At 36.7% G+C, this 14805-nt stretch overlaps 1 protein-coding gene across 1 annotated transcript; it reads right to left on the bottom strand.

The window, feature by feature from the left end:
* Positions 1-2091: 2091 nt before the first annotated feature.
* On the bottom strand, positions 2092-8216 carry LOC128507973 (tripartite motif-containing protein 16-like). The gene is made up of 6 exons (XM_053479163.1): positions 7599-8216; positions 4495-4590; positions 4099-4332; positions 3798-3969; positions 3518-3577; positions 2092-2967 (listed from the first exon to the last, which is right to left on the bottom strand). Exons 1-6 carry the CDS (start codon positions 8199-8201, stop codon positions 2429-2431), a joined length of 1704 nt encoding a protein of 567 aa, XP_053335138.1. The 5' UTR covers positions 8202-8216; the 3' UTR covers positions 2092-2428.
* Positions 8217-14805: the final 6589 nt, after the last annotated feature.

The following is a 14805-nucleotide window of genomic DNA, read 5'->3' as shown; positions in this document are numbered from 1 at the left end:
TCTCACTGCTATGAACAGACTGTAAGGTGCAACAAGACTAGGAAAGATAATAGAGCAAGTTTTATTTTGATTAGACATACTGTGAGCCTGGCAGGTCGATCTTTGACAAAGTGTGCTTAATTTGTGACATTTTGGACATCTCCAGACTATTGGGGCTGAAAGCTGCTCTTATATTTAAGGGCCAGGAAAAAATGTTTTAAATAATTAAATAACATTTTAATAAATAGAAATGGCTTATTGTTAATAATATAACTGTTATGATTTTATGGCAAAAACTTGCCTATATTGAACCACGTCCAAAACTAATAGTGGAAATACAGACCATGTTAGTGGACTAGTAGTAGCAGAACTATCCGGAATATTGGGATGAGATGTCTTCACAGCTTTTTGTAACAGCTCAGAGACGATTGCACTGGGCTGCACTGGACAGCCTTGAGAAGGGGAAGCCCAATCCAGATTTAATTGGTAAGAAGTCGCAGGTCTCCTTTTAAAAGTAATACACCTCAACACAGCATCTAGTAAGATCTTTTATAAGTTTTGTGTTTATGTTTTCAATAAAAATAAGATAAAAAAGATAAAAGGGTCGAAACATCCTGGCACTGTGTCCTTGGGTTGGGTGGTGATGTGAGACCAGAGGACACTGTTACAAACCACCGTTAACTAAGAAATCTGAACCTGACCTGAAGTGGATGGAACTGCATGGTTTTGTCTAAGTTAAGGCTTGTATTTAGATCTTAATTGATTTTAACTTTTATAAAAACATGAAATGCCTTGAAAAATTCAAGCTTGGTGCTGTTGGAAAACTGTGTGTGGTTATAAATGATGAACTGTTTTTGCAGCACAAATTGAATCAAAGTTTATAAAAGGATCTTATTTTATTAGTAATTAATTATTTTAATCAGTACATGTTTTTATGTATTTATTTTTAATAGATATTTTTCTGACTGCAATAATTATGATAAATGGGTATATAAAAGGCTGCTATGGTGAACACATACAGTATTTACATACACACAAAACAAGGTCTTTAGGTTTTGAATTAAATAGTAAATTTGCAAAAAATAAATAAAGTTAGAAAACTCCATCTGGCTGAACAACACATCACTAAGATGAAGTGGGTTTAAGAAGAGCTGAAGTACTACCTCTCTGGTCCTCGTTTGTCAGATGGGTGAGTGATGTGAGTGATGTTCTTGGAGATTCACTCATGTTGTGTTGTTTCTGCAGTTACACTGGAGGATTCTTTCACCCCAGTGATAATCTTGTTTTTTTTTTCTTCTCATCAGTGTTATTATTATCATTATTATTATACAACTTAATTTCAAGAGATTTGTTCTTGACCTGATTATAAATAAAAAAAAAATTGTGCTTTTACTTATTTTTTTTTTCAATTATCAGCAGATCACTAATGAATAGTGTTTAATAACATAATTTTATTGGACATTAATTGATTCCATCTGTTTATTTAAATGTTGTTTAATCACATAAAGTTAAAACATCCAACCATTTTCTTTCTATAATTAATCTATTAAAATGTTATTTAGTTTCTAATTAGACATACTGTATTGACTTTATGAAAACATGTAAAAAGCAAGAGACATAAAATTCTTTCTGGAGATGTGAATGTCATCAGATGTTTTTGTGGTAGTGTTTTATTATTGGAAATGTGTTTCCATTTTATTTATTAATGCTTTCATTAATATTTTGACGTTACAGGCTCTGAGTGTCTCTTAGTAAAATTAAATACATTTTATCAAGTTGATATAAATCACATTTCTCCTCACTGCGATTAGAAATTAACTAACATCACTGTAAAAGTGTCTTAAATACATTTTAAAGTTTAACTCTGAGTGTTTGTGTTTCAATATTTTCTCTCAAGCATGTTACTCGAAACACAGATAACTATCTCATGAGTGACCCAAAATAATACAAGTCTGTGTTTACACGGTGTTACATACATACAGTATAAAGATATTTATTTAGAAGATTTAAAAATTCACTGCATTACAAACATTTACTTCTGATATTTTTTCAAGCTTGTGATATTTTAAGCAGATTTAGAGTTTTTTTGCTATAATATTGTACAGCTGTGTGTGTGTGTGTGTGTGTGTGTGTGTGTGTGTGTGTGTGGTCAGTTTTAAACATCTACTTTCAATAATGTAAATATAAAGTTATTCTAAAGTGACGTCTGATGTGCCGAATCTCACCACGGCTCTTCACACAGATACAACTTTATAATAATACATTTAATACATTTAATAATACATCTGTTTATTTTTATTAAACTATATTCAGTGTTAATATTTACTCTTTAATTGTCACTGTGTTAAATTACTGAGCTGTTTGTGCAGCTGGATTGTGTGTTAGTGAGACAGATGACTGAGCAACAATGTGACAATGTGCTGGAATTTTACACAAAACACTACACACTTTATTCTGGATCACACAATCTCACAGTAGAGTCAGACCGCCTGCAGAGCCCAAACCCAGCGTACAGAGGTTGAGTGAATGTGGTGTGGACTCTGTGGAGGAGCTTCATCGTGTCAGAGACGCTGTAGAAGGACAGAGTTCCTGCACTGTGATCCACATACACTCCTATTCTGGAGGATGATGGAGCTCTGAGATCAGTCTTAATGTTGTTGTGATAGAAAGAGAGAGAAGAAAAAGAAGAATAACACCGCAGACTCCAGGACTGATTGTTGCCTCCAAACTGACACTCATTACCGTGTCCTTTCCTGCTGATGTCTTTATATGAGACTGATATGGACACACCAACACCGCTCCACTCCACCTCCCAGTAACAGCGTCCACACACACTCTCCTTACACAACACCTGATACCAGGAGTCAAATCTCTCTGGATGATCAGAGTACTGCTGCTCTCTCTCACTGTATCTCACCGCTCTGTTCTTCTCAGACAGAATGAGTTTACGATGTGTCGTGTTGGGATCCAGAGTCAGATAACAGAAATCTAAAATAAAAGAGAAAAACAAACTGAACAATGTGAACATGTTGGGTTTAATTCACAGAATACTGTATATTCATGTGAAGAGTGAGACAGCTGTCTGTGTGCGCTGATATCTGAGGGAGAAATGTCTCAATGTTCATTCAGATTTTAATTGAAAGAAATAAAAAACTGTTATTTATTCCAATTTGTCAGTATTTAGTGTTTTCTAAACTTATTTTGCAGGATATACTTATTGAAATTAACCAATTTATTATTATTATTATTATTATTATTATTTATTTATTTATAATTTTTATGTGTGTAATATATATTTCAGGAAACTTCTCTGTTATCTCTCTCTCTCTGTCTCTCTCTCTCTCTCACTCACACACACACACACACACACACAAATAAACAAATAATAATTAAATTTACATTTTAAATCACACAACATTCCTGCACATCACTTGTCTGTATTTAATATTTTTTAAGCTGCTTTTAAAGAAAACGGTTCTCTATAGACCTAATAAACCTGTGTGTGTGTGTGTGTGTGTGTGTGTGTGTGTGTATGTACATTTCAGAAACTCTTCTCTGCTCTGCGGCTTTGGTGGTAAAAAGATCTGAACTGCTGCAGCTGTGGAGAGAAAAATGGAAATGAAGACAAAAAGCATCATCAGGTTGTAAAAGATGGAAACAGTTTAAAGTGATACAGTCAGTTTATTTATTTTAAATCAGTATTTTAGTTCAAACTGTCTGCAGGAAGGTCAGCAGGAGCATTGCTAAGAAATAAGACTTGACAGAGCGAGTAAAGACGTCCATCATTGTGTTTCTCCAGCAGGAACAGCTCCTCTTACCATGTGGAGGGATTTTGTTGAATTCCTCCTCACAGAATTCCTCGAGTCTCTTCTTCAGATCTGAGAGAGAATTCCTCACTCCATCAAATGAGAGATGTTGATGGAAACTGATGCTGGATGTCTGAAAGTCTGGTCTTATAAATGAAGGAGACCGACGTCCAGAAGCTAAAGCCTACAGAAAGCAGATTAAATGTAAAACACACTTGTGACATCAGAGGACATTCATTGTTCCATTAACAGGAGGTGTTTTAGAGAGTGTGTGAGGAACAGCTGTGTGTGTAGATCAGACAGTGAGTGTTACCTGGAGGAACTGGATGTGATCGTGTGTGTGTGAAAGCTGCTCCAGCTCAGTGAGTCTCCTCTGAAGATCAGCAATCTCCTGCTCCAGTTGCTCCAGGAGTCGTTCAGCTCGACTCAGTTCAGTCTTCTCCTGAGCTCTGATCAGCTCCGTCACCTCCGAGCGCTTTTTCTCCATGGAGCTGATCAGCTCAGTAAAGATCCTCTCACTGTCCTCCACTGCTGTCTGTGCCCTCAGCTGTTACACACACACACACACACACACACACACGCACACACACACACACACAGGACTTAAAGCTCATCTATCATTCCCTCTCTTACTGCGACTCTAAATGACTCCATTTTGTCCATGTTGTGTGTGTTTCTAGGAGCAGCTCTGTCTCTGCTCACTGCTCACCTTTATAGTGTTCACAGCCTGTTTCAGCTCCTGCACCTTCTTCTGCTTCTCCTGGATTCTCTGCTGGGATTTCATCTGCTTCTCCTTTAACTCACTCTGAGGACAGAACAGTTACATTCAGCTTTTTATAAAGTACTTACATAGTAAGATAATTCATTACATACATGTTTTCTCTCCCTCTCTCTGTTTGAATTTGAAATTGATGTTTAAATCATATAATTCACTAGAGCACATGCAGTGATGGTGACCGTGACACATACGCCTATCAGAATGTAGAGGAATGTTTATATCATGTGACATATTCAGATGTGAGTGACAGGTGAAGCTTGTGGTTAGTTCGGTCAAAATGTGGAACCATAAGAAGCTGACAGTCAGATTTAGATATCGGTGCCATGGGCAGCCACACAGAACAGCATGTTGGTGAAGCAGCACAATGCAGACGTGAAACAATAATAAATAAATTGTAATGGTGGTGACATTTGTGTGATCAGTTTACTGTTCCTTCAATGCAGGTTACATTTTTCATGCCACCGTATGGTTGGTGCCCTGATTCTAGTTTGTGAGGCAGGTTACTGCCCAAGAAGATCTCTCACTGAGTGTACGAGACGGGGAGGGGAGGAGAGGTGGACACTACCTCAGGTCTCACCACTGGAAGTCTGAGTACAGGGAAGTGCAGGATCACTCAGTCACTGAGTAAACCACAGTTCATTCATAATACTGTCTACATACACTATAGAACATCACAGACATGGTGGATTCTTATAGTTTGTGTAAAATTAGTGAAAATAATTTAAAACACGCCTATGATGAAATGGTTTTTCCTGAGATGAGCCAGATAAAAAAAAATGAAAAGATAATAAAATGTAAAATCCATGTCAGATGCCCAGTTTATAAATGTCTGTATGTAATAAAGTTTTTCATGCCGCTGTAAAAGGAGTTACGGTGAGTATAACACCTATGTGGGTTAACATGTCGTGCTGTGTTGCTAGCTTACATTACACTGGTTAACACAGAACAGATGATTTTACAGTTTCACACGATAATGTCTGTAGCCTGATGCAGAACCATAACAACATAACGTTTAGTTAACTTTCACTGAGGCGTCATTATAAAGGTTTTCTGTGATTGTATTGAGGTCGCGCTGTATCAGGGGAACTTCCAGTGATAACATTATGCTGTTATTTTGGCTTTGTTGTAATACAGTATTTTAAGTTTCTCTCAAGTATAATTAATTCCAGAAGCGACTCGTAAATTAAAGCGAATGTCCCCATAAGAAATAATGAACAGTTTTTTGCTCATCTTGTGTAACATTCGCAAACTGGTTACTTGCAATCTGAGGTTTCACTGTATATATAATTTATACATCTACACATATAATAAAACTATAGAGTTGGGGTGTCTGTACATTGAATATATTTGTGTAAGATGAGTAATATAACACATCAACTCTGTCTGTTTGTTTGTGCACGCATCAGATAAAAACTACTGAACTCATTTTAAAATGTTTCAGTGGCCGAGCTTGAGGTAACATATGGGCTTTATTTCATCTCAATCAGCGCACAGGAACAGAAGATATGCTAATTTGAAATATTAACGGGAAATGCCCTTATCATAAAAACATCAAGCTTGAAAATATCATTAGTTCATCTCAAAATTCCACAGATGGCATTGTACATTCATTAAAACATGCCTATGAGTGTGTAATTAAATTTCACATAAACAAACCTGGTGTATACAAGTGTATCTCAATAAATTAGAATATCATCAAAAACTGAAGTTCATATATTATACAGACTGATTACACACAGACTGATATATTTTAAATGTTTATTATTTTTATGATTATGGCTCACAGCTAATGAAAGCCAAAAATTCAGTATCTCAGAAAATTAGAATATTGTGAAAAAGTTTCAATATTGGAGACTCATGGTGTCACACTCTAATGAGATAATTAACTTAAAACACCCGCAAAGATTTCCTGAGCTTTTAAATGTTCTCTCAGTCTGGTTCAGTAGGCTGACTGTTCACAGAGTGCTGTATCCAAGTACATTAATGGAAAGATGAATGGAAGGAAAAAATGTGATAGAAAAAGGTGCACAAGCAACAGGGATAATTTTAATTTGGAAATCGAGGTCCCAGAATCTGGAGGAAGAGAGGAAAGGGACAGAATCCAAGTCAGTGGTGGTTTGGGGAGCGATGTCATCTGCTGGTGTTGGTCCACTGTGTTTTATCAGGTCCAAGGTCAGCACAGCGTCTACCAGGAAGTCTTAGAGCACTTCATGCTTCCCTCTGCTGATCAGCTTTATGGAGAAGCTGATTTTATTTTCCAGCAGGACTTGGCACACTGCCAGAAGTACTAATACCTGGTTTAAGGACCATGGTGTATGTGTGTTTAATTGGCCAGGAAAGTCCCCCAACCTAAAGCCCACAAAAAATTTATAAATTATTGTAAAAAGAAGATGTGAGACACCAGACCCAACAACGCAGAAGAACTAAAAAAATGCTTTCAGAGCAACCTGGGCTTCCATACAGTAACACCTCAGCAGTGTCATAGACTGATCACCTTTATGCCACGCCTCATTGCTGCAGTAATTCATGCAAAGGGAGCCCTGACCAGGTACTGAGTACTGTACATGTTTATACTCTTTAGTACTTCAACAATTTGGTGTTTAAAATCTTTTCTCCTTTTTTATTGATCTTAAGCAATATTCTAATTTTCCGAGATACTGGATTTTGGGTTTTCATTAGCTGCAAGCCATAATCATCAAAATTAAAAGAAACAAACATTTGAAATATATCAGTCTGTGTGTAATCAATCTATATAATATACGAGTTTCACTTTTAAAATTGAATTACTGAAACTAATCACCTCTTTGCTGATATTCTAATTTACTGAGACGCAACTGTGTGTTTGTGTGTGTGTGTGTGAGAATATATCTCAAACATTATCTAGCCAAACAGTCACACACTAATATTTCATATCTTATACATTAATTATTAATAGTAATATCACTTTTATGAGTAACTAACACAACTCTGAGCACATGTTTCTAGATATAAACTATAATTAAGAACCTCATCCTGGAAATCTTTCTCATTCTCACCTGTTTCTCAGCTCTTTCTGCTGCGGCTGTGACGGTGTCGTGTCCTTTGTGATTTTCCATCGTACACAAATAACAGATGCAGGTTTGATCAGTTCGGCAGTAGATCTTCATCAGTTCGTTATGTTCAGAGCAGATCTTCTCTTGGAGTTTTGCTGAAGCTTCAGTTAATGTGTGGTTTTTCAAAGCAGGAACTTCCAGGTGAGGTTTCAAATGTGTTTCACAGTAAGAAGACAAACACGTCAGACAGGACTTGACGGCTTTGTGTTTTCTCCCGGTGCAGGAATCACACTCCACATCTCCAGGTCCAGTGTAGCAGTGAGCAGGAGAAGCAGCTTGGACTTCAGTCTTCTTCTTCAGTTTCTCCACCACTTCAGCCAGCATGTTGTTTCTGCGTAGAACAGGCCTTGGAGTGAAAGTGTCTCTGCACTGAGGACAGCTGTAGACGCCCTTCTGATCCTCCTGATCCCAGCAGCCATTAATACACACCTTACAGAAACTGTGACCACAGGGGATAGTCACCGGATCCTTCAGGAGATCCAGACACACTGGACAGATGAACTGATCCACTGAAAACTGATCAACTGAAATACTGGCCTCAGCCATTTTCTAGCACTAACAGAGAGAGAGAGAGAGAAAGACAGTCTACCTTTAGTTTTCTTTGACAAGAACTTCCTGGTTCTGTGTGTGTGTGTGTAAGAGAGAGTGTGTGAGAGGAGGAGCTAAAAAGAGGGAGGGCATGAATACACCTCTGTTAACCATTTCATCTCCCTTTAGTCCATAAATCTGTCGAGATGTAAATTATTCCTGTCTACAAAACACCTGAATTGATACTTTGGTCTTGTTAATAAATACATTTTATATAGTTTATTGATATTTTTATATATTTATTTATTTACTTTATTTTATTTATTCTTTACTATTTTTCCTCACTCAGTGTGGATGCTTCCATGGTGTGTGTAGTGAAACCCATAAAAGACTGTATAGTACACAACATGCTTTGGTCAAATCTATTTCATAAAAAAAAAAAATCCCATATAAGTAATTGTTTAAAACATTTTAAAATATTTATTTCACATTCACATAATATTAACATTAGTGAAAACAGCTGAAACTTTATTTATTCAGATAAGAATGTAAATAGTAATTATTAAACTGTATTGGTATTATGATTATATTTATTGTCTGTCACTGTTTAACTGTAGTGAAGCACTTTGAGCTCCATATTCTGTCTGAATAGAGTTATTCTAATGGTTGTAGGTAAATAGACAGAGACAGATTGAGTCAGTACTTTATCAGTACTGTGTTTAATGTGACGTATCACTCCAGAGTTCTCCAAAGTTTACTGTACTTCACTTTACTTAAGAATTTAGGATCTTCACTTTAAATTAATAACTTTAATACACATTACAGCACATACTTACACTTACAGTCACGGTACATGGAGCTTAGCTTCACCGTCCTCATTTAAAGCTCCACCCACTCACTCTGTTACACTACGTATAAATACAGAAACTGAAAGTTCATCCAGAGTAAAGAAAACTGATCTCTCTCTCTCTCTCTCTCTCAGGAAAATGGTGGAGGTGAGTATTTCAGTAGATCAGGACCAGTTCATCTGTCCAGTCTGTCTGGATCTCCTGTGGTCCAGCACAGTTACAGTTACACTATCCTATTACAATACAGTGGAGGTGAGTGAACCCGGAGTGAAACAATTCTTCCTAAATGTCCTGTATGACTGTAGTGTTTATCAGCATTAAACCTCACAAGGCTTTTACCCTCACAGCATTAACAGCAAACACAAACATGTCTGTAACTTTTTATTCATAATAAATACCTTATGTTTATAATAAAATATGGACTATTAAATAACTGGTACATATTCTCCAAAACTGCACAAGGTTACAGGACTTTCTCCAGGTTACTGACACTACATTTCTGAACTGACAAAATTTGTAAAATATTTAAGTGAAACAAATGAAACTGAAGTTCACTTTACAGTGTAACTGTATTAGACTAACAATTCTCTCTGACATTCTGATTCTTAAACATCATTTAATTACATACACTTTATGGAAAGGAAATTAATAGGTAAAGAGTAAAGGAACCTGCACGGACCCTGATCCCCGCGATGACGTAGTGAACGAAGCCCCGCCCCATAAACACACCTTTGTGCTGTTCTAATAACCTGGTTGCAATGCTGTATAGTCCCAGCAGGTGGAGCAGTGACTGCTTTAGTCAGCTGCAGTTCTTGCCTTGTCAACATATTTTCCTGATTAAATCCAGCTTGTCATCTTGGAGATATATACAGTGTCAGTGTCTGAGTACACACAAGCATACATGTTATAAGGAGTATAAACATATATTTAATGACTTTATAATAGAATAGATAGAACCTGAACAGAAGCCCCTGACTGTTACATACATTGTGTAAGCTCATATATAACTACTCAGAAGATCTCTAGCTATGATAAAACCACTACATTATACAGCAGTGTACATTATATGTCACTCAGGAGCTCCAATAAACTACATACAACAATTCATTAACCATCTGTAACATTTAACCCATAACAGGAGCAGCTCAGGGATAATTACCAATAGTTGATAGGCAACAGTTGACATTCTGCTATCTTTTAGTGAGCTAGCGCTTAGCATAATGATATTAACTTGCTTATAGATTTATATTTGGACAGGCAAAAAAAAAAACTTACACATATATGGGAAAGATGATTTGTCCTTCTGGGCCTCCGTAGATGTAAGTAAATGCTCATTACTGCGCTGTTTGGGGAAGGAACGTGCTGATGATGTTTGGTCTGCTTTCTGTGTGTTTTGGTGTGTGTGTGTGTGTGTGTGTGGTGTCACCTGAAAGGTGTCAATAGGTCTTACATATTCATGAAAAGTTGAGGATTATTCAGGGAAACAGAGGCTCTGTTGAAAAAAGTTACATGTGGCACATCAGCCACTTTACTCCAAATAAAAGTTTTTTTTTTTTTTTTTTTTTGAGAAAGCCTCACCCCCGAGAGGTTGTACGCATGTAACCGCCGTAAGTTTTACACTGTGCCTTTAAGGGTTGGTGCAGTACCATGATTGCACAGTGGAGGCCGCTATGTTGATTTTCTGACAGGAGTAAGCGAAGAAGAGAAGAAAAGTGTACATGGTGCTTAGCTCAGCAAAAGAGGAGACTTTGTTAGAAGGTTCTTGTGTTTTTTTTTTTTTTGCAAATTGTTTATTGTTTTAAGAGGAGTTCAGATTAAAATCGAAAAAATGCATTTCTGTGAACTCTGGTGTGTTGTTTGACTTTTTATGGGGAAAAAACAGTCAGATTTATGTTATTAATTTATGTTGTCATGTCAACCTGTCTTGTCTTACCTAGCCAGATAATTAGGTTAGGAAAAAACAGATCATTAAAATCTGATGATTGATGAGAATAAATGTATACTTCTGTATAATTTGTATTCACAAACAGAGGTCGGGAAGGCTGATGGATTTAAATTTTGTTGTATTTATTTCATAATGTGCTCAGAAGCTAAATGTACACACACACACACACACACACACACACAGCGCCTGCGTGCTTAAACGGAAACACTTATTTGTCAGGATTTATTTTTACTTTTTTTAAAGGTAAAGTGCAGGTTAATTTATTTTATTTTTACTTTGTATTTTGTATTAATTATTTTTATGTATTTATTTTTTTGGGCTGTGGAACGAATAATTTGAGTTTCCATTATTTCTTATGGGAAAATTTGCTCTGATTATTTTATTTTTTGGTTTGGAATACGAGCCCGCTTCCTAAACAAATTATGCTCGTAATCCAAGGTTCCACTGTATATATATATATATATATATATATATATATATAGTACAGAGGCACATTTACACACTTACAGACTGAAGACTGGAGTTTTAACATAAAAGAAATAGATTTTGTTAGTGATTTTTTAAAAGTAGCATATTGATTGTATATACTTTAATCAAGCTGATATCTAAAATCTTTGATAGAAATAAATTCATATATTACATGACTATCTTATTATTAAACCAACTTTAAAAAAACAGCCGTTTAAGCCAATGTTAATTAGGTATTATTATTAGTCATAAGATATTCATGAGTTATGCTTTTTTGAGCAGTTTGTAAATTACAGGAGGGAAGACTGTCAGTAACTGTTTGTGGAGAATAATAAAATTATATATTAATTTTTTTTAAGGAAATAAATGTTTTAAAAACTTTATTCTTTTTAGTATTTTTGACTTTTGCAATAAATTATATTTTTTAAAACAAATATCTTCCTTAGACATGAATAGTACTGCAAATTATGAAGGACTCATGTGATATAACTTGCAGTTGGTAGTAAAAATCCCTACAAGCCGGGGGAGGGTAAAAGCTCATTGGTTTGTTCAGGCGTTGACTGTGGTTTACTCTTAGCTGTGACATATTGTTTTTTTGTGCGTCTGCTGTAAGAAATTCTGCTTCTTGCTCTCTGCCAAGCTTAGCCTGGTTCGGCCCAACTGCATAGGCGTAGAATGGTGAGCTTCAATCCTGGAGCTTACTACCCCTTTGTGGGTTTGGTGGTTACAGTCAAAGCAGTGATTAATAATCTCTGCAGGCACAACCTGTTTCATAACCTGACAAAAGGAAGCAATAAGTAGTGACTTATTTATTATGAGCAATCTGGATATCAAAACATGGGCACAGGATGATATGAAGGTAAAGGGGATAGCAGTGATGAGGGTGACGTGACGGGGAAGTATTGACCTGAGGATTGCAGTCCATGTCCTACAGATTTGTACATACTGTATGACATACATCACCTGCACCTCAGTACTAATGTTATTCCGTCAGCATTTAACAGTTTTACGTCTGATAAATAAATCAATATTTCATTTATAGTGCACATTTGATTGTATAATATAAATACTACTGTCTGATATACATTGCACAATAATTAATTATCTGATAATTGATTACTTAGAGGTTTATTAAGTCATTTACACTCATGTCCATAGTACATTACATTTAAAAAAGGTCTCATTTGCAGAATATTCTTCTTAATATCAAATTCCACCTGTATGCTAATTAAGCAATTTCAAATTTCAAAATTTGTGTTATGTTGTATTGGATATCAGTGCAATATCGCATCACAGCCATGTTATATCCAGTAATACAGCGCAATCTTGAGTATGATATTGTTTTTATACAACAGTTCCACAAAAAACATTTACTATCAACATACTATGATTTGTTTCTTTATTTAACCAGTTATTTTGCTCCATCAATAAAGTACATATCCTTCTGAGCTTGGTGGAACTAACCAACCGTGACTGTCGGAGCTGAAGACTGACAGTTAGCAAGTGGCAATTAGTGTAATAAACAGTGGTGAAAGTAGTTGTAAATGCTTACCGATACTATGTAGCCAAAAGGTGAGGAGCATAAACCATGGAGGTGGTGGACAGTCATGAGAAACTTAGGAGATTGACTTTATATTTTCACTCATGCCGCTTCAGAATATCAGAACTATTTTCATCTGAGTTCTAAGCTTGGATCCCAAAGAGCATTAAAAGGAAAGCTATGTGCTATGTAGGGTGTATAATCCCTTGTTCCACAGCCGAAGTAGTGCCCTTGATCAGGTTTTAGAGAGGGACTTTGAATTCAGCCTTGTGTTAGAAGCTAGTTAGAATATGTCAGTTAGAAGCTAGTTAGTTTTGAAATATGTATGGCATAGGAGTATTACATCAGAGTTTTAGTGTTTGAATGATTTAATGTTAAACACTAATGCCATAATGTTAATGTGAGGAATAATTTTGTCACAGTTTGGGATCAAAGCAATGCGCATGAAGTTAACCTTATGTGTCTTGACTTCTTTGAATCACACAGCCTAATAGTTGGTGCTGATTTATTCCAAACCTCATCGTAGAACCCAAACCCAGCGTACAGAGGCTGAGTGAATGTGGTGTGGACTCTATGGAGGAGCTCCATTTTGTAAGACACGCTGTAGAAGGACAGAGTTCCTGCACTGTGATCTACATACACTCCTATTCTGGAGGATGGAGTTCTGAGATCAGTCTTAATGTTGTTGTGATAGAAAGAGACAGAAGACACAGAGGGACACTCCAGACTCCAGGACTGATTGCTACATGCAAACCTACATTCCTCACCTGATCCTTTCACCTTATATACAACTGCTATGGCCACACCTATGTCACTTTCCCACTCCACCTCCCAGTAACAGCGTCCACTCACACTCTCCTTACTTAACACCTGAGGCCAGGAGTCAAATCTCTCTGGATGATCAGAGTACTGCTGCTCTCTCTCACTGTATCTCACCACTCTGTTGTTCTCAGACAGAATGAGGTCACGATGTGCCGTGTTGGGATCCAGAGTCAGATAACGGAAATCTAAAATAGAATCAACAAATTAAAAAATGATGACTACGGTAATTCACAGGATATCATGTACTTATATACTGTTTTAATGTTTTAGATGGTGATATTTTCTGTGCTTGTTTGCGAGAGAAAAAAAATCACAGTTATTAAAACTAAACAAGGCAGTAGCTGTGTACCGTATGTATGTGTATGTATGCATGTAACTGTGACATACATTTCAGAAACTCGTCTCTGCTCTGAGGCTCTGAGAGTAAACTCTGAGCGTCCTCCACTGTGGAGACAGAAAGAAAAAGGTCAGATGGTAAAACGCTAAGTAAATTTAGAAATCAGAAATGTGTGTAAGTCACATGACTTCAGTCCTGAAGCACCAGAGTGCAGAGTTTCTCAGCTCTAACACAAATTCACGGCAAGTGTTAAAAACCCGAAATCTGCAAAGTTCAGGAACATCAGGAACTGCTCCTCTTACCATGTGGAGGGATTTTGTTGAATTCCTCCTCACAGAATTCCTTCAGTCTCTTCTTCAGATCTGAGAGAGAATTCCTCACTTCATCAAATGAGGGAGACTGATGTTGAGGTCGACTCAGTTCAGTCTCCTCCCAAGCTTCGATTTCCTTCACTGCTGTCTGTTGGGATGGACACACACACACACACACACACACACACACACACACACACAGACACACACACACACACACACACACACCAGATTTAAAGCTCATTTATCATTCCCTCTCTTACTGCGACTCTAAATGACTCCATGTTGTCCATGTTGTGTGTGTTTCTAGGAGCAGCTCTGTCTCTGCTCACTGCTCACCTTTATAGTGTT

The sequence above is a fragment of the Clarias gariepinus genome, chromosome 2 (genome assembly GCF_024256425.1).
Source record: "Clarias gariepinus isolate MV-2021 ecotype Netherlands chromosome 2, CGAR_prim_01v2, whole genome shotgun sequence".
NCBI classification, from domain to species: domain Eukaryota; kingdom Metazoa; phylum Chordata; class Actinopteri; order Siluriformes; family Clariidae; genus Clarias; species Clarias gariepinus.
Note: the sequence above shows the minus strand (reverse complement) of the source record. Positions and strands in the feature narration are given on the sequence as shown.